Source organism: Choloepus didactylus, chromosome 11, assembly GCF_015220235.1.
Source record: "Choloepus didactylus isolate mChoDid1 chromosome 11, mChoDid1.pri, whole genome shotgun sequence".
NCBI classification, from domain to species: Eukaryota; Metazoa; Chordata; class Mammalia; order Pilosa; family Megalonychidae; genus Choloepus; species Choloepus didactylus.
The window spans coordinates 3,522,792-3,550,656 of NC_051317.1; the positions used below are offsets into that span (position 1 = coordinate 3,522,792).

The window sequence follows — 27,865 nt, forward strand, 5'->3', positions numbered from 1 at the left end:
ACGTAGGAGGCCTCTTGATCCTTGACCCTGGATGTGTCTTCTTTCAGAGGGTGGTTTTTAAATCTGAGAACTGCGTGATTCAGGAGAACTGTCCTTGACGCCTTCTTAGGAATGCTTGGGGTTGGATCCCCTTGGTTCCCTTTGTTGGTACTGACATCCATCCCCTACTTCTTTGGTCTTTGTTGCTAAAGGCTCATCGCTGGGAATCTCTTCAGCGGTCTGCCCTTAGGTTTCTAGAGTCACCTCATCCACCTTTATGGAGAAAAGGGAGAGCCTGGGAATTTGCATTTCTCTTGGGTGATCCCTAACCAAGGAATGTCTGATGCAGGGACAAAGGCTCAGCTCCCTCATTTAGAGACAGCAGCTCCCCCAGTATCAGGCTGATGTGGAGACTTTATCTGATCAAACCTTTTTCCCTTCCCCATCTTGCTGCCTCCTTCCCTTACTCGTTTAATCAGTTAGGTAACCCCTGAATTCTTGACTCAGTGTTGTCCTCCAAGGCCCATCCTAAGACAGACATTTTTCCTGAATCAAACTTTCCTGTTTCATCCAAAGGAATCCAGAATCCAATATGGATATTCTTGTCTAGATGCTAATTGATGGGAAACTTTAATCCCACCCTCAGATTTTGTGAAAAGAGTATTAGTAACATGAGTGAGTTTTGTTCTTTGCAGGGTTGCAGACATATGTCCTGGGGATGATGATAAAGGATGTCTTCAGCAACGTAGATCCAGGGCTAAATGGCAGAAAGCCCAAGAAATAAATGCAGCTATTCATTGAATGATTACAACCTTCCAGGCATTGTGCTATGTGTTTTACCCTATCAACTTGTTTCACTTTCACAATTAACCTGTGAGGTTGATAATATTAATAGGTCCACTGTAAAGATGGGGAAACTGAGGCATGGAGCATTTTAGTAACTTGCATGGTCAGACAGCTAGTAAGTGATTCTACCCACTTAAGAAACAATAATTCCTCAGGTTTCAGGTTGCTTCTTAGCCCCATTTCGTAGCTTCAGAATAACTTGGGGTTGACACCTAGGGAGAAAATACCCCCACATACACTATCATTTAACATAGACAGGACTTCCCGACAGCATGAATGTGACCAAGACAAGTACATTGTCCCCACCGGAGCAAAGAAGAGAGCATTATACTGCTCCTTGTGTTGTGATCTTGCCCGGTAGACATGAGGCAGGCAGTGGTGTGGGTGAAGGTGGGCACTGGCGTTCACTGTTCTCAAGAACAAAGCATGCCTGACTTTGCAGCAAGAGTTACGGGAAGCATTTCAAAAGCTCCGTTGGAACTAGACAACCTTTCAATCCATTTATCAAAGTGTCTGCAGTTCCCGTTTCAAGGTAGATGAAGCAATAATAAATTTGCAAACAAAGTTAATCTGTGTCCAAAGCATTTTAGTAAATTAAAAAGGAGGAGGGGGGAGTTGGCTGGAAGGGGGATATATTGGTTCTTGCCAGCTCCTATTTGACTTACTGTCTCCTTAATAAGTCCTCTTTGGTCTTGTGTTTTTGGATGGAATAATTGGTCAGTTAATCATTTTCTGGAAGCTGGAAAATGCACTTTAGCTAATGTAGTTCTCCTTTTCTTCAGAGCCCTAATTATTTAAAAAGTCATCCCAATTCCTAGCTCCACTTCTTGATCAAGGAAGCCTTTCCTACCAACCATCTTCCTTTATTTACCCAGAAAATCCCAGCATATCTCCCACTCTCCTTGCCCTACTCCAACCTCAGACCTTTCTTCTAATGAAAAAAAATTCCTTTCTCCAGTCACTTCCTAGCATTTCTGCCCTCCTCTCCATGAACTGATACCCTCATGAAAGGCGAGGCACTAAAACCTGAACAAGCAATTGGCGGGAACTAGGCTCTTGGGCATTCCAGATAGGTTTTGTTATTTTTATTTAAGTGTCAGTTGAAGATGGTGGCTCTTGTCTTTCTCAAGGATAGTACTTAACAATAGCTCCATGCTCTGGCATCACGCTGAGATAAACACACTATTAGGAGTCCTCACAAAGGCCCAGCGATAATTGTGAAGGGACAGTTACCGAAAATGAAGCACCCAGCCCCGAATCTTCCTCCACGCCCCATCAGGAACACCATTAAAGCTGTCAGTTTGTCAGCCCACTGGAGGTATTTATGAAATCAATATACAGTCCTGCAGATGAATAGCAGTAGTATTGTTAGCCAGAGAAAAGCGGTGCAATGGAAAATAAAATTAATAAAATTTACAAGCAGATTGTCATGGGGAACAGATAAATTCCCTACCACTCACTGTTTTGCTGAATGGGGGCAAGGAGGTGGAAAGAAAGCAGTGGTTTAAACTGGACTTCCAAAACTAGGTATAAGGCAGGGTATATTCACAGCAAGAAAATAGAGAACAGAAACCCAAGTAGCTGCCCAACAAAGTGCAGGATTTTGCCTGTGCAGTTGCCTTTGTGGGAGATCTCACCAGATTTTTCTTCTTACATATCACTGCAAGCCAAAACCTTTGTACAGTAGGGGATGAGACTGGGGATGCCTTATACTCAAAGGATTAGAGCATTACAGGAATATGTGCCCCTTCTTCCAGCTTCCCTGCTGACAGTTCTAAACCTCTGTCCTTTTTGCAACCCCTGCCCCTGTTTTTGAACATCAGCTGTTCACTAGAAGTGTGTCTGCAGCTCCTCTCCGAGAGTGGCAAAGACAGCAGCCAAGCCTGGGAGGATAGCAGGCGGGGGGCTTGGTGGCCTGGGGGCCAGCCTTCCCTTGGCACAAAAGATGGGGCCCACGGTGGCTGCCAGAGCCTTGGGGGTAGCCCAGATGCCTGGCAGAAATTGAATTAGTTAGGCGGCAAGGCTTGGGCCCCTTCTCCTGGACGCTGATAAAGAGCAGCCGTGTGGCCTCGCTGACACCGTCTGACCTCTGCTGTCATCGTGGGCTTTGTTCAGCGTCCCGACTCCAGGCTGGAGCCCTGCTCATTGAATCAGGCCCAGCCGGGGGAACCTGCCACAGGGCTCACTGTGCATCTCAATTTACTTAACATCAGTTGCAGGCAGAGGAAAATGGAATTGAAATGGGGAGCACCCTGGTATTCAGTCTCAGAAAACACCAGTATGCACATGTGCACCCTACCACAACTCTGAGCCTTGCTTTGGTGCCTTAAAGTGCCTAATGGTGACACCCCCCCCCCCCCAACCAATGCCCAAGTGCCACGAGCTTCAGCCAGCAGCTTAGACTGTGGTAGCTTCTCTCAGCATGTGAGACCAGAAAAAGGTCCTTTTTGCAGGTCTTCTGTTTATTTTCCTCCTGCACCCTTGCAAAATGTTCCTTTAAAAGGCCCAAGTGTTAGTGGACAATGTTTGTCATGACCGTTACTTCCAAATATATTTGGAGTCATCTATAGCTTTTGGTTAGGTACCCTTCAAAAATCAGTGTACACTGATACAATCTATCTGTAGGGCAAGTCAGCATTAAAAGATCGGTTTACCCTGGGGCCCAGCAAGTTCCACTGATAGGACTTTATCCCAAGGAGAGACTTGGACAAATGCCCCAAAATGCATGGGCAGAGAAATTCATCCTAGTGTTTCTTAAAATGACAACAGCAACAACCACCATAATAAAAACAATCATCGTCATCATCTAAATGCCCAGTAACTTAGGATCGTATGGCCATCCATACAACTGGATGCCATACAACCATTAAAAGTATTGGCATCTCCCAGAGGTGTAAATCTCCCTGGCAATGCAGGACATGACTCCTGGGGATGAATCTGTACCCAGCATCGTGGGATTGAGAACATCTTCTTGACCAAAATGGGGATGTGAAATGAAACGGAATAAAGATTCAGTGGCTGAGAGATTTCAAATGGAGTCGAGAAGTCACTGGTGGACATTCTTGTGCACTATATAGATAACACTTTCTAGGTTTTAATATATGGGACTAGCTAGAAGTAAATACCTGAAACTACCAAACTCCAACCCAGTAGCCTTGACTGTTAAGATGACTGTGTAACAATGCAGCTTACAAGGGGTGAGCAGTTTGATGGTGAAAACCCTGTGGATTGCATTCCCTTTATCCAGTGTATGGATAGATGAGTAGAAAAATGGGGACAAAAACTAAATGAAAAATAGGGTGGGATGGGGGGGTGATCTGGGTGTTTTTTGTTTGTTTGTTTATTTGTTTGTTTTTTAATTCTGATTCTGATTCTTTCTGGTGTAAGGAAAATGTTCAAAAATAGATTGGGGTGATGAATGCATATCTATAAGATGGTACTGTGAACAGTTGATTGTACACCATGGATGACTGTTTGGTACGTGAATATTTCTCAATGAAAGTGAATTAAAAAAAAAAGTATTGGCATCGATGTACAGTTCAGGACATGGACAGATGTTCTTAATGTAGTAAGTGAAAAAATAGGTTATAACACATTGTATACGCTGAGGTCATATTGGTTAAATGTAAACATTACTCCTAATTGGTAGCAGCGGTTATCTCTGGGTAGTTGTTTATTTATTTATTTTTTAACCTAATACATGAGTGTGTGGTTTTTGTTTTTCGTTTTTTTTTTTTTTTTTTTTTTTTTTTTTTTTGGTGTTCTTTTCAAAGTAAACTAAAACAAGCTATGGTTGAGGCATGCGTGCTGCAGAGGGCCCCTTTGAACAGCCTGGAGGCCTGATGGATCTTGCTGGATTGATTACTCACTGATGGCTCTGACCAAAAACAAGTCCAGGTGTTGGGTCTAAAAATAAAATCAGAAAAACAAACAAGCAACAAAAAACGTGCATGGGTGTTAGAAAAGGAAACTGAGGCTTTGGGTGGGGATAAAGAGGACCCTGGGACAAGACTTGGGTTTAAGCTGGCTTCCAGACCCTCCCCTCCTGAAAGCAACATCTCAGCACAGCTTAGTGCTAGGTGAGGGGCTGGGGAGACCCTCACTTGGATGGGTTTGTGGAAATGCAGTTTGAATTCTTCTTGTCTGTCACTAAGAAGATCCGGGAGGCTCCCAGAATCTACTGGACTCTAGAATTAGCTGAGGTGGTTGCCCCGCATCAGAACACCCAGATGGCCAGGCTCGGTCTCAATCCCAAATGACAGAGGCAGAGTCCTGAGAGCAAAGGACAGCCCTGCGAGATGGGAGACTGAGTGGTATCGACCCCGACCCCGCAGTGGGGGAGGAAGGCCATGGCAGGCGGGGGGCAAGGAAGGGGTCATCTCCCGGAGGTGGCAAAACACAGAATTGGGTGCAGTGTGTGCAACAAATAACCCTGCACCTTGGCTCGTGGCCTAGAGGTGCGAGACCACCCACAGAGCCCGCCCTGCAGACAGCCGCTCCCCGCCTGGTAACCATTTCTGCAAAGGCCAGGGCTCGGAACAATGCGGAGGCTTGTAGCAGCCCCGCCTGAGACTAAACAATCCCCCTCACACTTCTGGCCACAGAGGAAGCCTCAGAGGGTTTTTGTTATCTTAATGAGATGCAGATACAGCCGGGCCTGGGTCTTAAACGCACTGTGCCTCTTCTCTTCTTGTTTAGAGATCTGAGCGAGAACCAGATCCAGGGAATCCCGAGAAAGGCGTTCCGTGGCATCGCCGACGTGAAGAACCTGTAAGTGATGTTTTTGTTGCTTCTGTGCAGTTGCGGCTGACTCGGGGTGTCCGGCCAGAGCAGGGGGTGGACAGTGGGACAGGGAGGAGCGGCGGCGTGGTGCCTTAACTGCTTCTGTCCAGGCGCCCTTGGAGGCAAATTGAGGGTTGTGCGCAAGTAGTTTCCAGGAAACACACCTCGAATTTCACAGCAGCTCCCCAGAGCGCTCTTCTCTGATTATTCATCCCCGAGATGAGCACTGAGTCATAGACCCTGGTCAGAGCCTGGCTTGACAGTATCTCTGGGGCCACAGGCACGACTGACTCAGTTTATCCAAGCATCACCATGGGGAGTGTTGTGTGCAGCTAAGAAAATGGAAAAAAAAAAACAAAAAAACTAGTGCCTGCTATATAGTAAATGTTCGATAAATAGGGAGCCTGGGTGATGGGGATGATGACAACCTCACTGTTGTCAATAGGACCATGAGGGGCTCCTTTAAGAGAACATTGGGCCGTGTGTTCCAAGACCTTTGGGAGACTTAGCCAGATCCAGTACACTAGGGGTGTGTGTGTGTGTCTGTGTCTGTGTCTGTGTGTGTCTGTGCTTAACTTTTTATTTTGAAATAATTACTGATTCACAAGAAATTGCAAAGAAAAAAAAATAGAACAGAGAGATCCCATGTACCCTTCACCCATTTTCCCCCAATGGTAACATCTCACAACGATAGCGCAATTTCAAAGCAACCCACAGACTCTATTCCTCAGATTTCACCAGTTTTACGTGTACTCTTGTGTGCGTCTTGTTCTGTACAGTTTCATCACATGTAGACTTATGTAACCACCACCACAGTCAAAATGCAGGACTGTTCCGTTACGCTAAGAGCTGCACTAAGTTTTTGAACTTGCTGAGTAACCTTCATCATTTCCTCCCTGGTCTCCACCATTTGCCCCTCCTCAGTGACTCCTGGGCCTTTCCCTTCGTGAGGAGTACTCCTCAATTTTCTACCCAAACACATGTTGTCCTGTGGTCCTTGTGTTCAGAACGTGTGTTGGGAGATGAACACGTGAAAGTCTGGTTTGCCTGAGCAAACATTTCTGCACACAGGTTCCCTCCGCAGGCTCAAATTCAACTTGAGACATCAACTTGAGGATTCTTTTTTTTTTCTTTTTTAACAACTTTTACTGTCACTTTCCCCATAAGGAATGCAGGAATTTTAGTTTACTGGGAGACAGAAGGGGAGCTGACAATGGCTTCCAGATATAGGTTATCTGCTTCCCCTGTTGCTGGGACCTTTGAGGAAAGCTTCTGTTGCTTAACACACAAAGCACGCAAGAGGACTGAGGCATCTGGGGGTGTGTGCTTGAAGGGAGCAGGAGGCAGTGAGAACTTTGCTAGGGGCCCTGAGACCAGGAGGCTGCCTGCCCCAGGGCAGGAGAGGACAGTGGAGCCAAAGACAGGGAAAGAGCAGTTGTTTGCAGGGCAGCTATAGGCCTCGCAGGAGGAAAACTTGGCTGACTCTCTATCTCCCTGAGAAAGGGGGACCTGGGAAAAACCAAGCCTTCCAAACCACTAAGTAAATAATGACAGATAATCTCTCACTCTGAGGTGGCGCTTTTAACATTGCAGAGTGCTTTATATAGCATTTTGTTCCTTAGATTCAAGGAACTCAAGAGCATGCACGTGAACCAAAACCAACAGCTTGTTTGAATTAGCATCAGGAAAAGTCAGGCAAGAGGGGAGTGCAGAGATCCTCTAAAACCCCACGGTGCTGTGGCAAGAAAATTGCGGTCCACAGAGAAGCAATGGCTAACTCAAGGTCCACCAGCTTTTGATGACTGAGCCCAGAACTAACATTTTTACCTACGTAAAGCTATAGATCCATTGGCCCTCATGGCTCTAATTTTAAATGAATGAGTTAACAAAAAAAAAAAAAAAGGCTGTTATGATGATATGATGATATATAAGCAGGGTTGATATATTTTTAACTAGATTGTTTTCATTCTCACTGATTAAATCCCTCAGTGGTCCTCAGGAGTCACTGAGGTTTGTTTGTTTGTTTGTTTGTTTGGCTGTGTTTTGTCTTGTCCTATAATATCTTTAACCACAAAGGCCTCAGGGGTCAAAATGTTCAAGAACTCAGGCTCCTGAGTCACTCCAGAAACTTCTGCCAGGCACTGCCTTCTCCAGCCTATGCAGATATGGGTTCCTCAGGAGTCTGAAATCAGCAAGGATCTCTTTTTCTCTTGTTTATAGCCAGAATGTGGGCAGAGCAGGGGGTGGGAAATAAACTCACTGCTTGAAGGAAGAATTAACCTACAAAACTAAGAGGGCATTGATTGCTTTATTTATACTTTTAATCAGTTTAGTCAGCACATGTTCTTGGGCAGAACCTTTAAGACCCAGAAGAATTGCTCATGTTCCCTTACAGTATAACTGGGGACAAGAAACATGTGCATACAAGAGAATGTTTAGTAATCTAAGAATCAACTTGAAAGTTGGCGAGTGAGTGGCTATACGTAATAAGCGGCCGTCAGGGTTAAAAGAAAAATAGCTTTGGGTAATGCAGCCTAGAGGTTAAAAACGTGGCTTTGGAGAGTGTAGCAGTTCTATGTCTGAATTCCAGCTGCTCTAATACTGACCCTGTGACCCTAGGTATATGACTTCACATCTCTGAGCCTAGGTTTCCTCTGTTGTGAAAGGGGGATAATAATTGTGCTTACTTCCTTGGCTTTTGTGAAGGTTCATAAAACAATGCATCTAAATATCCTAGTACTATGCTCAACACATGGCAGGTATTGAGAAAGTCTGGCTGTTACTCTTTCTTCATTGTTTTTATCATTGTAAAGACTGGCTGGAACTGAACGGTGGTTAGAATTCACAGTGTAAACCAGGCAAATAGTGTGTGCAAGTGTGGAGGCAAAACTCTAAGGTGTGTTTCAAGGGATGCCAGCAGAGGCATCTTGTAGGAGTGGAGGGATTGTGAGTCAGAAGAGTGGGTGACGAGATTAGAAAGACAGGTGGAGGCTAGACAGTGGAGGACCTTGACTGTAAGGTGTGTGGACTTTAGATGTGGCTGATGAGATGGACACAGATGAGTCCAATGTGACAGATCAGAGCTGGTGCTTGGAGAAGAGCAAACAGAACTGAAAGGAGGAGTCTGCCTTTTAAGGAATTATATGAGAAAAAAGTCAACAGAATTTGCCAATTAATGAGCTAATAGAGGCCAGGGAAAGAGAAGTGAAAAAATGATGAGTTCCAAGCTCAGACAATCTAGGGAATGACAGGACATTCTCATATTCATCCATCCATCCATCCATCCATCCATCCAGTACAACATTTTTTGAGCTTCTATAAATGCCAGTACTGTGGGAAACTGCAGAGAATAAGATACATAGATCTGTGCTATAACTATAGAAAAAGATACTTCTTGGAGCTTACACTCCATAGAGAGAGAGAAAGGGCAGGAGCAAGAGCCAGGCATAGAAGATAGTAGAAGATCATGAGTTGGGTTTTAATATGCTGGGTGTGAAGTGACGTTAAGTACCCTATGGGTAGTGTAGATGGAACATCTTCTGTGTGTTAGGAAATGGTTGAATCTGATTTCTCATGCTGTCCTGCTAGTTGAATGACTTTGGTAAAGCCACACTACATCTCTGGACTCAGTTTCCTTGGTTTTGATAAGAGGGAGTCAGACTAAATAATCTTACATTCATAAGAGGGAATGTCACATGGAGATACAAGACCAGAGCTAAGGAGCAAATTCAGGAAGTGGAAGCATCTGGGTAGAGGTGGTAATCAAAGTAGTGCACTTAAATATGCATTAGTACATGAAAATCGGAGGTGCTTCACAGATATTAAGTTTGCATAAAACCTGTTAAGAAAACACTCCTACTACCAGGTCTCAATTACCCATATGTAGATTGTCTATCTTGTGAATGATGAATAGCAGATTTTAAATCTCAGGGATGCACGGTTCTGCCATCAGCATGTTTGAGAACCACCGCACAGCCTCGGGCCTCCTCCGTCACTTCATGTGAGCCCAGGGAATACAACACTATTCTACAATTACTTTAAGTAAAATAAGAGCAGAAGATAAATTTTTGGCATATCAGGCTTAAAACTAAATGATACGTGAAATGACAACCAATTGGGCTTTTCTTAGACACCAGATGCTTCATTTAGAGGAAAAATATCAAGGATTGTCCATTTTATTTACAAATTTCTATAGTTTTGACATGGGTTTTTTTTTGCTTGCCTTGACATTCTCCTTCAGGAAGGAAGAGGCTATGATACGCCCATTTCCCAGATGATTAAATTATGTCTCTATCAGTGTGTGTGATTTAGCAAAGGTTAGCAGACAAAATCAGACTTAGGCTTCCCCACCTAGCCTGCCCTTAGTAACACAAGCCAGCTGTTCTCTTGGGTTCTACCTGAAGACATTTCCATCTACCCAGATTCCTTCCCACCCAGCAATACCAGCAAACAGGAGGAATGGAAAAGTAACCAAGGAGGCCACTAGAAAGTTGAAGGCCTGACTGACCTAAGCAAGCATGCAAGCGTGCAACTTTTATTCGAGCCAAGAAAGAAAGTAAATGGTGTTTGAACCCTGTGGAACCACGACCCACCAGCAAAACGCATGCACAAAGGGACTTGGTGCCTACCCTCTCCCCTCTAGTGGAAGGAAGCTCCTAATTGCTTCCTACTTCTCAGAGAAGAGAGAAAGTAATTAGCTGGGAATACCTTTCTGTGCAATTACTGAAAGACCCAGTTGGTTTTGTGGGCTCATCCCTGTTTCCACTGCCTGGCTGCAAAGGCCAGAGGTGCAGTGTTTAAAGCAGTTAGATGGCCAGATTGCACGAGAGGAGACACTCAGACACACCGATGTGTAGCAAGCCCAAAACTCAACACAAGAGTATTAACTGCCTACTGTATACAAACACTGCACTGGGTACCAAAGACGCAGTGCGAGAGAAGGGAGTGGGGAAAGAGAAAGAAATAATAATCAGCGAGATATAACCTGGGAAAAAAAGAAATGAATTGGGGGAAAAAAAGAGAGACAAACCACGATCCAACAGAGTGTAATAAGAAAGAGACAAAAACCAGTATGGATTAGTTTTTGTTTTGTTTTTTTTCTTAATGTCCCCTTGTCGTGTCTTTCTCAGCAGTTACGTTTTCCTCTTTTTCAGTTTCTGTTTGCGAGGACTCTGTAGGACATGCATTCCAGAAGGGAAAATCAATAACCCCTGTCTTTGCTAGCAGAATTTGGAATTGACGGTTTCAAAACAAAGCCGGGCAGGCGGCCTTTGTGTTCTCTAGTTAGTCTGGTTGCCGCACTGCCCGCGCCTGCCCTCTTGCTTCCTGAGATTAATGAGGCTGTCTCCGCCCTGGTGAACAGGAGGCAATTTTGTGTGAGGCTGAGGGAGTTGTAGGGAGGGATGTGAGGGGGATCAACCTGGACACAAAGCACCCATTCATCTGTAGCATCTCGGCAGCCTTTCATTCTGCACCCGCACCTGGAAGGGCATCCATGTTCCTTGTCATGTCCTCTCTCTCGTCTCATGCTTCCCAAGGGGATATGAGAGCTCACCCAAGCTCCTTCCTGCCTCAGAGTCTTTGCACTTGCTGCTCATTTTGCACCCTCCAGCCATTCTGGTCCTTCAGATCTCAACTCAAAAGTCACCTCCTCAGCATGGCCTTCCCTGACCCATCTAAAGCAGTGGCCTACCCCCACTGCCCTCCCTCTCTATCTCATTATTCAGTTATATTTCTTCAGAGCACTTATCACCCTCTGCAGTTATCTTGTTTGTGTATTTGTCAACTTGTCCCTGCATGTCACACATAATGAACACAAGTACACAGGGACCCTGCCTATCTCAATCACTGTGGTGTCACCAATAGTACCGAATGGTTCATAGTAGACAGTAAGTAAGTACCAAATGAATGAATTTGTTTATTCCACAAGTATTTGCTGATTGCCAATTACATGCCAGAATCATGCGTGCTTGTTAAAATGATTTATATGAAAATACAATAAGGAAAAGAATAAGACACCATTCTTACATTCAAAGGACACACAATCTAGTGATGGGACAGAGCAAACCAGCAGTTTCAGGACATGGGTTAAGGTTCTGTTGGAGGTAAGGACAAGGATGTGGGAAAGACCAGAGAGAGAGAGGTCTGATTCTGGCTTAGCTCAAGAAGCTACATGAGCTAAGTCTTGCAGGATGAGTAGGAGTTCACTCAGGGGAAGGGCATTCTAGGCAGAAGGAACAGCATGAGCAAAATCACCAGCATGAGCAAAGGGAGGGAGGTTATGAGAGAGTGGACGTTTGTCAGAGATTTGTGACTAGAGCACAGCATGCAAGAAAGGCAATCAAAAGAGATGAAATTAGCAAGGCAGGGAGTGGGGAATAGATGAACTTGAACTCTGGGATCCATATGGTGATGGGGAGCCACTGTAGGGCTTTTAAAGGAAGAGTGATGTGATTAGATTTGCATTTAAAAAGACAGCTCCAGCAACAGGGGGGAGGGTAGGTTGCAAAGAAACAGAGACTGATATCTGGGTAGCCAATGCAGGTTGAGCAGGTAAAGCTGACCTAATGAGGCAGGATCAAACTGGAGAGACACATGGGAGAGAGCCAATAGGCCTTTGGGGGCTAAGTAGACAGGTGAATTGAGTGCCTGTCACCCGGGCTTATCAGGCAGAGGCAGAGGCAGGCTTCAGGGCAAGCCATCTCTGTCGATTCTGACACAGAAATCGTGCCTGGCTCTCATCATGAAAGCAAGCTGCATCTTGGAAGGGGGATTTGGGGAAATCTGCTCAGAAATGGCAAGGCAGATGCTGATTTATCACTTTCCTGAGGTATAGCAAATTTTCCAGTCTTTCCTACTTTGCATTCCTGGCTCAGTGTGTTGGGTTCAGAATTGCTACTGGAGGAAGTTGGACTGAACCCCAATTTGCAAAGTACTACCCAAAGAAACTGTCTAAAGAAAAAGGGGAGGTGAATATTACAATGCAGATGGCACTTCGAGACTCTATTAACTGTTGATGTTCTGTTTCTTTATCATTGTGTCAATTTGGTGTAGTGATTAAAAGTGTGAGCTTTGAAGTCAGATCTGATTATTATTTTTTTTAATTCCAGCTTTGCTACTTACTCCTTATGTGACTTCAGGCAAATTACTTAACCTTTCTGTGCCTTGGGCTCCTAATCTAGAAAATGGGAAAAATACTAGTGAGGAGTAAAAGGGAAATTGTGTGCCTGCCATTTGTATAATATGTTATGGTTGGCACAAAGTTTTACATATATTATCTCATTTAGTTGCCATAACAACTTTGCCAGGTCATTAGGGGAAAGTTTATGATCCTCTGGTTATAGATGGGGAAGTTGGGGCTCACAGAAATTCAGTAACTCCCACAAGGCAACAAAGATGACCAGTTGGTGCTTTTTGAGTGGTTAGCCAGGAAAAGCTCTAAGATTTGGTAAGCGTGGAGCAATGTCTTAAAGGAAATGGTGGGTACCAATCAATGGGGAGTGTTGGAAGGATATTCCTGGCTTCCAGCACCAGCCAAGACCCAAGGAAAGAACAATCTGTGATCGTCATGATTGGGAAAGAGTTTTTTGAGAAGACCTTCAAGATTGTCTGGAAGTGTTAGCTTTTAAATGTACAGGTGAACCTCTTTATCTTTGCACAACCCCTCTCAATAGCTTATAGGTATTCAGTTTTTTAGACTCTAAAAATAAGAATTTTTTTTTTTTCTCCTTCAAGAAAGGGTAAGTGACACCCAGCAAGACCAAGTGCAATGGAACAAGTCAGCAAGAAAGCCGGGACCAGACCCAGGCTTCCCACCAGTAGCCTGAGGAATGAACATTAGAATTTCTTCGTTACATCCAACCTTTAGCTAAGACCTGTGCTCCAAAGATTGTGCTCTCTGGATAAGTTCTGAGGATGTTTAGATAGTGGTTAAGTACACAGGTTCTAGATTTAGGCTGCCTGGAAACAAATCCATAAGTCTTACTACCTATGGGATCTTAAGCAAATTATATAACTTTTTCTAGGCCTCAGTTTCCCCATATGTAAAATGGAAATAATATTGCTCTCCTCGTGATGTCGTTATGAACATTAATAATGTTAACTATTATTATTACTATTTTTATTTCACTTCTGGGAATTCATTTGGCTTAAGTTATCACATCTAGTGGAATAAGTCTTACCTCCCTAGACAATACTATAGCCAAAGAAAAGTTTATGTTTACAGTGTACTGGCTACAAGGTAACCCTAATGCTTTAAAAATATTTAACTTTATCACCCCTTCTCTTATATTTCTTCCAGTGGGGCTGTCCTATTCTGTCTTATGACAGGTAACAGGTCAGGTACAAAGTAGGTCAGAGAAAAAAGAGTGTGCTTTCCCACCTTACCCTCGCCAGAGGAAGATCCAAAAGAACCCGAAAGCCCTAGGTACTGCTGTTAGCTCTGCCATTAACTATTGCCTATCTATGGTAGTTGTTCTAGTTTGCTAATGCTGCCAGAATACAAAATACCAGAAATGGATTGGCTTTTATAAAAGGGGGCTTATTTGGTTACACAGTTACAGTCTTAAGGCCATAGAGTGTCCAAGGTAACACATCAACAATCAGGTACTTTCACTGGAGGATGGCCAATGGTGTCCGGAAAACCTCTGTTAGCTGGGAAGGCACGTGGCTAGCATCTGCTGCAGAGTTCTGGTTTCAAAATGGGTTTCTCCCAGGATGTTCCTCTCTAGGCTTCAGCTTCTCTCTAACATGTCACTCTCAGCTGGTCTTGGGGCGTTTGTCCTCTCTTAGCTTCTCTGGAGCAAAAGTCCACTTTCAAAGGCCGTCTCCAAAATGTCTCTGTAAACTGCAGTTCCTCTCTCAGCTCCTGTGCATTCTTCAATGAGTCCCTCTTGGCTGTAGCAAGCTTGCTCCTTCTGTCTGAGCTTATATAGTGCTCCAGTAATTTAATTCAGACCCACTGTGAATGGGTGGGGCAACACCTCCATGGAAATTATCCAACCAAAGGTCTTGTCCACAGTTGATTGAATCACATCTCCATGGAAACACCCAAAGGATTCCAAAATCTAATCAACACTAATATGTCTGCCACACAAGATTGCATCAAAGATAATGGCATTTTGGGGGACAAAATACATCGAAACAAGCACAGTAGTCTTAATAATGGCCCCCCAAAAAGGTCCATATCCTAATTCCTGGAACCTATGAATGTGTTAACCATCATGGCAAAAGAGACTTTTGCAGGTGTGATTAAATTAAAGAGATTGAGCTGGATAGAGATTATCCTAAATTATTCAAGTAGATACAATATAATCACAAGGATATTTATAAGAAAGAAGGCATGTCCTAAAGATATTGCCCTATACTTTCCTATAAGAGTTTTATAGTATTAGCTCTTGCATCTAGGGAGTTGATCCATTTGAATTAATTTTTGTATATGGTGTGAGGGTAGGGATTCAGATTCATTCTTTTGCATATGGATTTTCCACTTATCCCTGCCCCATTTGTTGAAGAGATAATTCTTTCCCCATTGAATAGACTTGGTGTCCTTGATGAAAATCAATTGGCCATATATATCTGAGTTTATCTCTGGACTCTCAATTCTATTCCATTTGTGTATATGTCTATCCTTATGTTAGTATCACTTGTTTTAATTATTATAACTTTGTAGTAAGTTTTGAAATCATGAAGTGTGAGTCCTCTGTCTTTGTTCTTTATCTAAATTGTTTCTACTATTAGAGGCCCCTTTGAAATTCAATATGAATCTGAGGCTCAGCTTTTCCATTTCTGCAAAAAGGCTGCTGGAATTTTCATAGGGATTGCATTGAATTTGTGGATTGATTTAGGCAGTATTGACATCTTAACAATATTAAGTCTTCCAATCTGTGACTGTGGATTTCTTTCTATTTATTTAGTCTTCTTAAATTTCTTTCAGAAGTGTTTTGGAGTTTTCCAGGTTCAAGTCTTTCACCTCCTTGGATAAATTCATTCCTAGGTATCTTATTCTTTTAGATGCTATTGTAAATGGAATCATTTTCTTGATTTCCTTTACAAATTGTTCATTACTGGTATATATTAACCCACTGACTTCTGTGTTTATCTTGTATCTTGCAATTTTGCTGAATTCCTTTATTAGTTTTAGTAGTTTACTTGTGGATTCTTTGGGATTTTCAATATATAGGATCATGTCATCTGCAAATAGGGATTGGTTCATGTCTTCTTTTCAAATTTGGATGGCTTTTACTTCTTTTTCTTGCCTGATTCCTCTGGCCAGAACATCCATAACAATGTTGAGTAACAGTAGTGACAGCAGGCATTTATGGCTTGTTCCTGATCTTAGGAAGAAAGCTTTCAGTCTTTCACCATTGAGTATATTTGCTGTTGGTTTTTCATAAATTGCCCTTTATCGTGTTGAGAAAGTTGTAGTAGACAAAGGATTTTTAGATTTTACATCAAAAGCACAAGCAACAAAATAAAAATAGATAAAATGGTCTTCATCAAAATTAAAAACTTTGTGTATCGAAGGACATTACCAAGAAAGTGAAAAGACAACCTACAGAATGGGAAAAAAATATTTGGAAACTATGTATCTGGTAAGGGTCTAATATCCATAATATATAAAGAACTCCTACAACTCAACCACAAAAAGACAACTAAAAAATGGGCCAAGGAATTGAATAAAGATTTCTACAAAGAAGACATACAAATGACAAATAAGCATATGAAAAGATGCTCAACATCATTAACCATTAGAGAAGTGCAAATTAAAACTATGATGACATACCACTTCATACCCACTAGGATGAATTTTATTTAATTAAAAAAAAGTTAAAGCTGGCAAGGATGCAAAGAAATAGTAACCTTAGTATAACATTGGTAGGAATGTAAAATGGTATAGCTCTGTGGAAGACAGTTTGGTGGTTCTTCAGAAAGAATTGAAAACAGGGACTTGGACAGGTATTTGTATACCAATATTCATTGTAGCATTATTCACAATAGCCATAAGGTGGAAACAACCCCAATGTCCATCAACAGATGAATGGATAAGCAAGATATAGTATGTACATACAACAGAATGTATTCTGCCGTAAAAATAAATAAAGTTCTAGTACATGCTACAACATGGATAAACTGTGAAGGCATCATTTGAGTGAAATAAGCCAGACACAAAAGGACAAATATTGTATGAGTTCTCTTACATGAAATACTTAAAATAAACAAATTCATGGAGACAGAAAAGAGAGGAGTGGTTACCGGGGATGGGGGTTGCAGAGAATGGAAGTGACTGCTTAACAGGTAGGAGATATGGTTTGGGATGATGAAAATAGTCTGTAAATAGATAGTGTGAAAGTTACCCAATACAATGTACTTAATGTCACAGAATTATCCACTGAAAAATGATTAAAATAATTTTTATGCCATGTATATTTTACCACAATTAAACATTGAAAAAATAGTAATAAAGAGAGAGAAGGTATGTGATGGAAGCAGAGGGGGAAAAGGCCATGTCATCTTGGGCCATGAGCCAAGGAACAAGGACAGCCCCCATCCATGAAAAGGCAAGGAAACGAATTCTCGCCTAGAGCCGCCAGAAGGAACCATCATTGCCGACATCTTGACTTTAGCCAGTGAAACTGATCTAGCCCTTCTGACCTCCAGAACTATAAAATAATGAATGAGTGTGCTTTTAAGCCAATACCTTTGTGTTGACTTGTTACAGCAGCAATTGGAAACTAATACCACCATTGCCCTCAGGCTATCACTTAGCCTGTTGATCTCAGTTTCCTCATATGTTAAAATAGGTCATTTTCATGTGAACAGTGGATTGTAGAGTGTTCTGAGAAACTCTGGTGCTTCAAGATCCCACCAAAAAAGTCACTTTTCAATAACAATAAAGATTTAAATTGCCTCCTTTAGACACTGGGGTTCAACATGAGATTTTTATGGGACAATGACTTCTAGTAGGGGGGAAAAAGAGCCTGAAAAGACATTGGACCACTTAGATAATCTTTCAGGTCTATTCTGATCGTAAGTTTGAGGATTCTTCGAGACCGTCTGCCATCAGGGAGGAGCTGGGCTTCGTCACGGAGACAAAATTGAGCAGCAGGATCAAGAAACTGGCACTGGGTGGATAGCAGCAAGCGGGAGGAGCTGGAAGAGGACGAGGGTGGGAGACAGGTTCCAGATCCTAGAAGCTGGACACTCAGAGTGAGGGACTGGGATGGGCCCACCAAGACAAGACAAGACAAGACAAGAGATAAGACAAAAGACAAAAGACAAGACAAGACAAAAGACAAGACAAGACAAAGACAAGAGTCCCATGCTTGGGACCTCGTAGGGATTCTGCAGCAGGGCTCAGTTAACCAGCTTTCCTGCCCAAGCTCCCTTCCCACTTGCAACACCAGATAAACTGCTTTGTTTCTAGGGGAAATGGCTGGTTAGGGAAGGAGAGTTCTTAAAGCTCAGGAGAGGAAGACTGGGTCAGCAGCAGCACTGAAAAAAAAATGTTTGTTGGATGAATAAAGAAGCTGTTTGATGGGTGCAGGACCACGACTTTTGGAGCCTGAGACTTCACCACAGTTCTACTGGTGGTGAGTGAGGATCTTTATTGGAGCTGGTGTTTCAGAACAGGCTTGTTGTATAGAAACTGACAAATGCATATGCAAGTAGCTGCCATGCCACAGCAAAGCACATCTGCTCTGCCACATGTATTCAGCTCTGTAAATGGATATGTTACAATGTGTCCATTTACACTACCAGCTATTATTTGCCATTGTTAACATTTTCCTTTAAAGCTCTCTCTGTAACCAGTCCCTGGGCATAAGTGAACAAGCCTAAATTACTTCTAAATGCCAGTGATCAGTCCTCCATTACTGCATTTGCCAGGAAAACTACCCAGCCAGACAGATCAGTACCCAGGGGATAAGGCTTGGTTTACTCAGTGCCTGATCCACCAGCAGACCTGAGATTTTCCAACTAATTCGCATTCTGTTATGGAAGTTTGCCCTCCTTTTTCTGCTCATAGAAGCAACACCATTTCTGAGACTCAGGGATGGGACATTTGTTCTGGGATTCCACTAAAGCCCACAACTTACCCTGAAATGCTCATCTCTTTTTGGCCCTCCCTCTCTCTTTCTCCCTCTGTTTGTCTCTCTTTCTTGCTCTCTCTGTCACACACACACAGAATAAACAGAGGCCGGCTAAGAATGGGGTAGTAGCCTCAAACAGACACTCTGAATTAATCTTAGTAGTTTGTAAGTTCTTCTACTGCCCTGCCTACGTGCCAGATGTAGTTCTTAGCAATTGCTAAATATTATCTCATTTAATCCTCACAGCAACCTTATGATTATTATAACCAGTTTACAGATGACAAAACTGAGGCATTGAGAAATGAGGGTATTTACCCAGGGTCATATAGCTAATAGATGGCAGAGCGAGAGGTTAACCTTGACCACTATGCTATGCTGCCTACATTTAGAAAAGCGTTCAATGAAAATCAAAAACTATGCACCAAATCTCACCTTTAGAAGTGTTTTATTTCCTCTATATGAAGTTTCAAAAATCAGTAAATTGCATGAAAATATGGATTTCTAGTTTCTCTTGACAACTCAGATATGTTCACACTGATGCCCGATCCTGCTTGGCAACAGCTGGCTGGAGCTGAGTGGCAGCTTCCCTTGTAGATGTAATGCATGTGTTCCAGTCCTAGCAGGCCCACTTGAATATCATCTTGCAAGCTTCTAGAGAGCCATCTTAAAGGAAGCATTACCAACCCACCTCCTACCCTAGAAAGGTCGTCATCTCCAGAGGAATGGTTGGAATTTCCTCTTTGTACTTTTCCTAGTGTGTAACCTTGGGAAAGCTGCCTCTAATCCCTGAGCCTTGGTCCCTTTTTCTATAAACTGAGGACAATTAGACCTCAACCAAACCATGTTTTTAATATAAAAAATTAAATTAAAATGTGGCAAAATGTTAAAATCGGTGGCTCTGGGTATCTGGGGAGGTAGGGGTATGTTGGAGTTCTCTGTGTGGAGTTTGTATTCTTTTTAAACTGTCCTGTAAGTTTGAAAGTATTTCAAAATAAAAAGTTTATTTGAAAATTTAAGTGAGATGAGTGGAAAGAACTTAAGATACAATTAAGCACAAAATAGATGCTCATTAATGATTAATATTCTGCATCGCATCCTCACACTTCCATACACTTTCATTGATACAAGGAGAGACTTTCACAGCTGGGCTATTGGCACGCAGGGTTGGAGGGGAGGGAGAGTAGGGGTTTTGGTTTGGTTTGGTGGTCTCAAGGGTTTTTTCTGATCTAATAGGTTGAAGATAAACCTTTAGATAAGGGATTGCAAACTCAAACACCATGAGTTGGCAAATGACAACTGGACTCGGCCTGAATGTTGGTTAGGGAGTAGCAGGGAGTGGTAGGAACTGGGCTACCCAGAAAGCGAGTCTGCACCTAAAGGTCACAGCCAGTAAGATCCAGCCGATGTCGTATAGGCATATGGGCCCAGTGTTAATGTGTTGTTTGTTTGTTTGTTTTTCATTTTTCTGAAAGAAGCAAAAAAATTAGACTTCTTTTTGACTTCACCTGATTTCGAGATGTTGGTCCTCATGCAAAATCTTTTTAACACTAAGCGTCTGTCTGTACTGCACACATGAAAGCAAGTCATCAGTGGGTCAGAGTCAACCAAGGTCTTTAATTTAGGTCATGCCTCCCACTCACTGGAGTAGGTCTGCAGAAGGCAGTGGAGGTGAATGGAAGATTCTGGTGGTTTACCACTCAGCCCCATGTGTCAATAATCTGATCCTTGTTCATACATTGGCAGGTTTCAGTGCCATAATTCCTTAAACAAGTTAAAATCCAACTGCCTCCAAAGACCTTGAAAGAGTGACTTGAATGGTGGTAATCAAGATGTCTGGGTTGAGACAGATTCAGGAGCAGACACTTCTAAAACCACAGGACATGGATAATTGCTAACTGCACTAAGCAGAGCACTAATGCTGGCCTTAACTTCCCTTTCACCAGCATCCCATACTGGTTTGAGACCAAATAGTCTGCTAGGAATTGGTTTGCTATGTCATGTATGGCCCTGATCCATTCCCGAAGTGGGTGACTTTGCCCTGCTTCTTTCAAAGTCATCTTCACTGATGCATCCCAAAGCCTGCAAATCCCAAGGGACTAGCACATTCTTTAACTTGACTCCTGATTATTTAGAGAGACTGTTTACTCAACACATGCACATCTCTCTGTGCGTCTCCACTGTCACCAGCATCAGCTTGACTTTTTTCTTTCAGAGCCATGCAGATTCAGATTACTGTAGTTTACTTCCTTCCACCTGCTTGTCCCACACTTGAATTTCTCTCTAGAACTCCATGTTCTTTAAAGTAATAATTGCATTGTTTCATTATAGCCATACGCATTGTTTCTAAAATGTGGTTTGAAGTCCACCTCCTTCAGAATGTCCTGGGGCCTTATTAAGAAAACAAGTAAGGGTTCCTGAGCCCTACCAATTATGGAATGAATTTTGGGGAGGCCTGAGAATCTGCATTTTAACCTACTTCTCCAGTGATTCCTACACGTACCATTTGAGAACCACTGGCATTCTGAATCAGGGCTTGGGCTCTAGAGTGAGCTCCAGCCTCAGCACTGACCTTGAGCAACTTCTCCAAACATGGTCTCTTCCTCTCTGAAATGGAGACAAAAAGAGTACCTAAATCAGATAATGCTTGTAAAATGGTTAGCACTGACACATAGAAAGCCCTTCAAATGTTAATTATGATTACCTCATTTAATTGTTATAATAACCCATAATGGGGTTGGTGGGATTATCCCTCTTTTAAAGATAAAGAACCTCAGACTCAGCAAGGTTAAGTAATTTGTCCAAGGTCACACAGCAAGTAAATGACAGAGCCAAAATCCGAGCCTACATTAATCTGACTCAAATTGTTAACAATTCTTAAAGAAATGGGGGGAATCAATCCAGAGTCATAAGCGGTCTGGAGTCTGGAGGATAAAAAGGGGTGGAGGGGCATCTCCATGAACATTAGACAAGCACCTCTTGGTGGTGGAATTTCCATGTGTGCCATTTGGCAGCTGCCCAGCTTTGGGATGAGAGAGGTGGTGGTTGTGCCTCAAATTGACTTTTCTGTGCCGGATACCCCAGCCTTTGTTGCTCTTAATTTGTCAGTCCCTCGGAATGTTGTCAACTAAGGAGATCCCATGTCATGACAATGTGTCAGAGAATGTGGGAGGGCCGTGTCTGGAGTAAAGCCAGAGAACAAAGCTCCCTTTCAGTTACTTTGAGGCATTTGTTTCCCCACAACAGTGGAGGCTGGAGACCTCTGGTTTTCTTTGGACCCTTTTCGGATTTCTTTCCTGTGAGGGCCCCTACAAACTGTGCCTGGGGTTTAGCCCAGCTTCCAGTTTGTGCAGACTCTGCCTGGAAACATGACCCCATCCTGGGCTGGGAGCAGATGGCCATCTGTTTGAGGCCAGGCTAATCCAACAGTTTGTGGGGAGAAGGAAAAGGGGATTGAAAAGAAGAGATGCCAAAACTCACAGAGGCTTCTCAAACTTGATTACTCCACCAGGATGACTTTTACAAACAGCTGGGATGGACGTGGAAGGTGAGCTGCCCACAGTTTCTGTTAGGAATAGAAAAACAGTTTGAGATAAAGAATTAAACCATTAAGGAAGCTAATCAATATATTGTTAAGATTTTTTTTTTCCAAGCAGATTGTCAAGCCTTATGTTTCCATATAATTAAAATATAAAATTAAAAGGTACATTTAAGAGTTTGAATATGTATTTTTATATGTTTATATTAACATGAAAAAAGTCTGAAGGACATAAACAAAGATGCTAACAATGATGAACTGTGAGTGGTAGGAGTTTAGAAGAATTTATTTTTTTAAAATGAAGCTCATTGAGTTATAATTTACCTACAAAAATATACCCATTTTAACTGTACAGTTCAATGCTTCTAAACATAGATAAAGGCATGTAAACACCACCACAATCAAGATATAAAATATTTCATCGCCCCAGAAAGCTCCTTCATGCTTCTTTGAATTCAATCCCCGTTCCCATGTCTGGATCCCGGCAACCACCCATCTGTGTTTTCTCTCAATAATTTTGCCTGTAGAACTATTTCATATAAATGGAATTATGCACAATGGTGTCTTGTGTGTCTAGCTTCTTTCACTCAGCATATTTTGAAACTCATCTTATGTTACTGTGTCTATCAGTCATTTGTTCCTTTTTAAGGACATTCCACTAAATGTTTATCCATTCCCCTGAGGAAAGATACTGGGTTGTTTCCAAGTTTTGACCGTTATGAACAGAGCTGCTACAAGCATTCATTTACTGTATGTTTTCATTTCTCTTGGGTAAATTCCTAAGAATGATTTTATTTTATTATTATTTTTTACTTGATCTGTTTTCTAATATTTCTACAATGGACCTATATTACTTAACAATGACAAAAAATAGCAGAGTAGGGAAAACCTGTCCTATATCCCCTTGTTTTAGAAGGCTGACATAAGTTGAGGCAGAAAGCCTTAATCAACATATATTGGCCATGGCTGACTTGATTCCAGGGAAGTATGTCCAGCTTCTCCCCATGAAATCAGATTTGATTAGAGAGGTTTCTTTTCTTGCACACCCTGGTAAGTATTCACAGGGCTCTGAATTGGCAAAGGTATGGAACAGGCTTTTACACTGACGGCTGAAGGTATCACTTGATATACCCCCTGTAACAGGCTAGTTGGCAATAGCTATCGAAACTGAAAATGCACATGCTCTTCAGTCCATGGATTTAACTTTTATGAATGTATTTTAAAGATAAACTCATACAGGAGAAAATGTCTTGGGAGCCACTCAAATGACCATCAGTAGGACACAAGTTAAATAAATCATGGTATGTTCATTTGTTGGAATATTAGAATAGTTAAGGGGAATGAGATTGATAGATGATGATGATGGGATATATATATATATATCCAGGACTGATAAATGAGAAAAGCAAGGACCAGAAGGTCGGTATAGTTTTTTACCATTTCTGATTTTAAAATGGTGTACAGTAGAATGAAAAACACTTCTAACCCTTTTCTTCTCCTGTCTCCCTAGTTTGCAATTTGCCTCCCCAGAAGCAACTACTATGCATTTCCTATGAAATTGTCTGCAAATATTTTCAATATATAAAAGCAAATGAGAACAAATGCAAGTACTGTATACTCTTTGATACACTCTGAAATTTTTTATTATGTGCATATATTTACTTAATAAAAAATTTTGTGTTTAATTCATCTGACTCCAGCCCAAATCCTGTTTCACTTAGTTCCCAGATATCAGAGGCCAGAGTGCACTTTTCTGAGCAAGAACTTACAGAACTCCAAGCCAGCCAGGCCCCACACCATTTCTGTCTGTGCCACAGTTGACCCTCTATAACTGGAAACTGTGGTCATTACCATTTGCATAAGTATTGCCACATTGACCCACGCTGGGGCTGCCAGTTCTGAATGAAGGGAATTATTTGTATTCCACGGGCATCTCTGATTGTGGCCTTGACCAGCCCTGAGATATCGTTCAACAACGAATCACCGGCAGCCAACCCCATGACCTTTGGAAAATGAATTTGCCTGCCATCAGGCCAGCCCCAGTTCTCTTGCCCAAGTAAAATGTCAATTAGATCACTGGCTGAATATCACTTTCGTCTACTTGAGCATATTCAACTCACTCACAAACCCATTACATGTTTGCTTGCTTCTCTCTAAAAAAAGAACCCAAGTTCAAAGTGGGCTCCTGGCTCTGTGTGGACACCAAAACAAAAGTCAGTGCCTTGATTCACTGGCAAGATACGAATATTGAGTCGTTACTCTTAGGCGAATCAAACTCTGTGGTGCGGTGAACAGGCTGCATTTGATTTGTTCATCACACCACAGAACACTTCTGGTGCTTCGTCCTGGTGTCTCCTGCATGACATTTCACTCTTTCTTCACTCCCAGCATGCATTGTTACCTAGGCCAGACAATGTAGATGATAAAACCAACTATCTCTTGGATGACCTTTTGGAGATAGAAGTCAATGGGGAGGGGGTTTGACTGGGTGGCGATGATTCAGCACAGAGCAATAGAGTAAGAAGTACTTCACCCTGCTGGAAAACCTCAATTCACAGGAATCAAATTCTTGGAATTTTCTGCACTTGAATTTTAGGACATTTCACAGGAGTTGAAACAGAGGAGGTTTTCCAAAGTTTTCCTTAAGCTGAATGTCCCTGCTCCCATTCACTTTAATATGCCTTTTACTGCCTGTGCCGTACTTTACACATCTCAAGGGGTTCCTTTGACCACATGTCAGCCCTAGGCATCTTGTCCAGCTGCATGAAAAATACATGGACCACTAAGCTAAAATTCTCAACTTTAACTCTGCTTTAAAAATGGTTCAGTTTTGTTCTCTAAAGAGAAGGCTGGCTTCTCCCAGTTATGTCCCCCATACCCCATCAAGTGATGCTCTCACTGATGTTAACCAGCTACTAGTCTAAGAATAGAGTTATCCTTCTAACACAGAGTCCCTGAGCTTGGAGTACTTGCTTTGCAATTTGAGGGACTTCCCTATTGTGTGCCTCAGAGGCTGAACTGTTTGAATAAAACTGTGCTGGACCCTTTTTCCCTTCTCAGACCATTTTTAAAGTGAGGGTTGGCATTGAACCTCCACTGGGTCCCTTTGCACCTTTCCAGCAATTAAGATAGCCCACGAGCAGTGTGGGTGTGCAAATGTTCTCTGCTGATGCTTGCTTGGATCATCTGTTGTGGAAGACAGGGTAGACATGTTAGACTATCAGCCCATGACCCTTTTCTGCAGTCTGCTCCCTAATGCAATTAGATTTCCTAAAATGAATTCTTTTCTTTGCCCATTTTACTACAGAGGCAGGTCTGCGATGTGCTTTTATAATAAGTGGTTTGGCTAGCATGCAATTCCTCTAACACACCTACCCTCACTGCCTGATGTTCTTGACTTCACTTGAATCGGAAACTTGTAATTCAGGTCTCTCTGTGTAGACTTACCAAGGTAGAAAGAACTTTATGAAGTCATTTAGTCTAAACTTCTCCTTTTAAAAATGCAGAGAGTAAACTCGTCCAGGTCATTCAAGTGTCCCCCAAATCCCTGGGGTACACCACCTCACCACACTTAAAGCCCAAAATAGATTGAAAAGAGCAAGCGTCCCCGAATTCTAGCGGCATTTTCAGACTTGATAATGCAATTCAATCATCATTTACTCTCTTATTCAGTTCACTGCTGTATCATTTGTCACTTGTCTCTTCCCAAGCAGTGTGACCTAGGGGCTCAGTGATCCAGTCCTGACTACTCTGCCAAAGGCTGTCTGCAGGACTTTAAGTGATTCTTCCTGTCTCTAAGCCCCACTTTCCTCTTCTACAAGCAAATATGGTCTTGCAGAATCAAATATGATCTCTAAGATCACTTCCAACATGGACATTCTTCAACTCTATAGTCATAATCATCTAGAAGGCTGGAATCTCCTGGTGACTCTGAAGTCCATCGTAGTTGGTATTGTTAATGACCGAAAGGCAAATCGTGATGGTTTGAAGTTAGGTGGGTGAGTAGGTAGGTAGGTAGATATGTAGGCAGGTGACTGTTTTCCAAGAAAGCTCATTGTTACAGTTTGGAATCAGGGCTCAGAAAAATAAGTCCAAGGAAGATAGCTTCTTAGGAATGAAAACTTGGAGATCCTTCCTCACCTGCCCCATCCTACTCCCACTCCCAGTGAGACATAAAGGCCATCTCCTCTAAGACACACATCAGTACACACACACACACACACACACACACACACACACACACACACTCTCTGCTAGATTCTTTTCTGAAACATGAGGGATGCATAAAATAGCAAATACTGTCAGCTCTAAAGTTGGGTAAATACAGAGACAGCATTTTTAGTCGCATTGAAAAGTAGTTGTCAGAAATATGCCATTCATTCAGAGTCTCTAAGTGCTCTGTCAAGCTTTAACTTGATTAAAATTGAAAACCACATTGCTTGAAAACCAAACGTGAAATCAAAATCTCTTTACTCAGTGCTCTTACATTCTGAAGCCTGGGCTTATGGATTATCCTCAGTTAATTTATGCCATCTTTGTGCCATACATTAATTTTGAATATATTTGTTGAAAATTTCCTGTAGCTTGCATTTATGGTTGTCAAAGGGGCTTTTATCTTGAAAAAAATGGTGCTGGTTTTAATTACAATTCCAAATAGCTTCATAACCATCATGAACCCTGGATTTACATCATCTTTATGACAGCCACGCAATTCCCACTTTATTGATTTTGTCATTTGCTTCATTACAGTTAATGCAAACCTTTTGTACAGAGACAATTCTGGTGCTGCTGTCTTCTTGGAGGGGTTAGTATAGAACATCAAGACCAAAATAGACAACCACCCCCCATACACCCCCCCAATTCCATTGCAATGCTGACCCAAGGAAAAATCAGGACAGGAAATGTTCCCAAAGTGGCTATCCATCACAAGCAAAGGAAATACCAGCTCAATTATCCAACCCTTTCCTCTGATCAGATGGGTTCACGCTTTTAAAGTCTTAAAGTCTTTTGAAGTCTTAAAGTTTTGAAGTCTTGCGAGATGGGATCACTCAATGTAGCAGGACTTCTGGGTTCACCCCACCCCAAGCCTCATTCACCCTCACAGAAGCGGCCACCCCCTTACCATTTCACGTGGGAATCCTGCACCCCCATCCCAGACCAGCTAGAGGCAAAGGGGCCGGTGTGTATTGGGGATGATGACGTATTGCATTCTAGGCTAAGGTTACTCCCAGGAGGGCAAAGCAAAACTATGGGTGATGAATTTGAGGAAGAACTTTTTAGGAAAAAAAAAAATAGAATTAGGGAGTTTGAGGAAATATAAGAAAGTGCAGCTCATTCGTTAGCACTCACTGAGAAAGGACACGGGATCCAGAAGGTTAGGGGCAGTTAAGGTAGCTAAGAAAGCTGCTGACACCCAGCAAATAAATGAAGTCAGTTCAGGGGACTTTGTGGGCAAAGTCTAGGGCACCATATATGAGAAGTTTGGATGGTTGAGAAAGTAGGACTTTTTTAACCTGGAAATGAGGACCTTTTGCTGAAAAGTAAGTTGACAGGGGCTTGCTTTTCCCAGATTGAGGGTTGTGAGGGATCTAGCCTTTAGCAGGGCTGAGAAAGTAGGGGTGAACTTACCAGAGAG

The 27,865-nt window shown here is 42.4% G+C and overlaps 1 protein-coding gene across 1 annotated transcript in view; it reads left to right on the top strand.

The window, feature by feature from the left end:
• Positions 1 to 27,865, top strand: part of SLIT3 (slit guidance ligand 3) — a 621,868-nt gene that overhangs the window by 417,722 nt on the left and 176,281 nt on the right. The window contains exon 5 of the mRNA XM_037798880.1: positions 5,524 to 5,595. Coding sequence (XP_037654808.1) covers positions 5,524 to 5,595 — 72 coding nt within the window. The remainder of the gene's footprint in view (positions 1 to 5,523; positions 5,596 to 27,865) is intronic.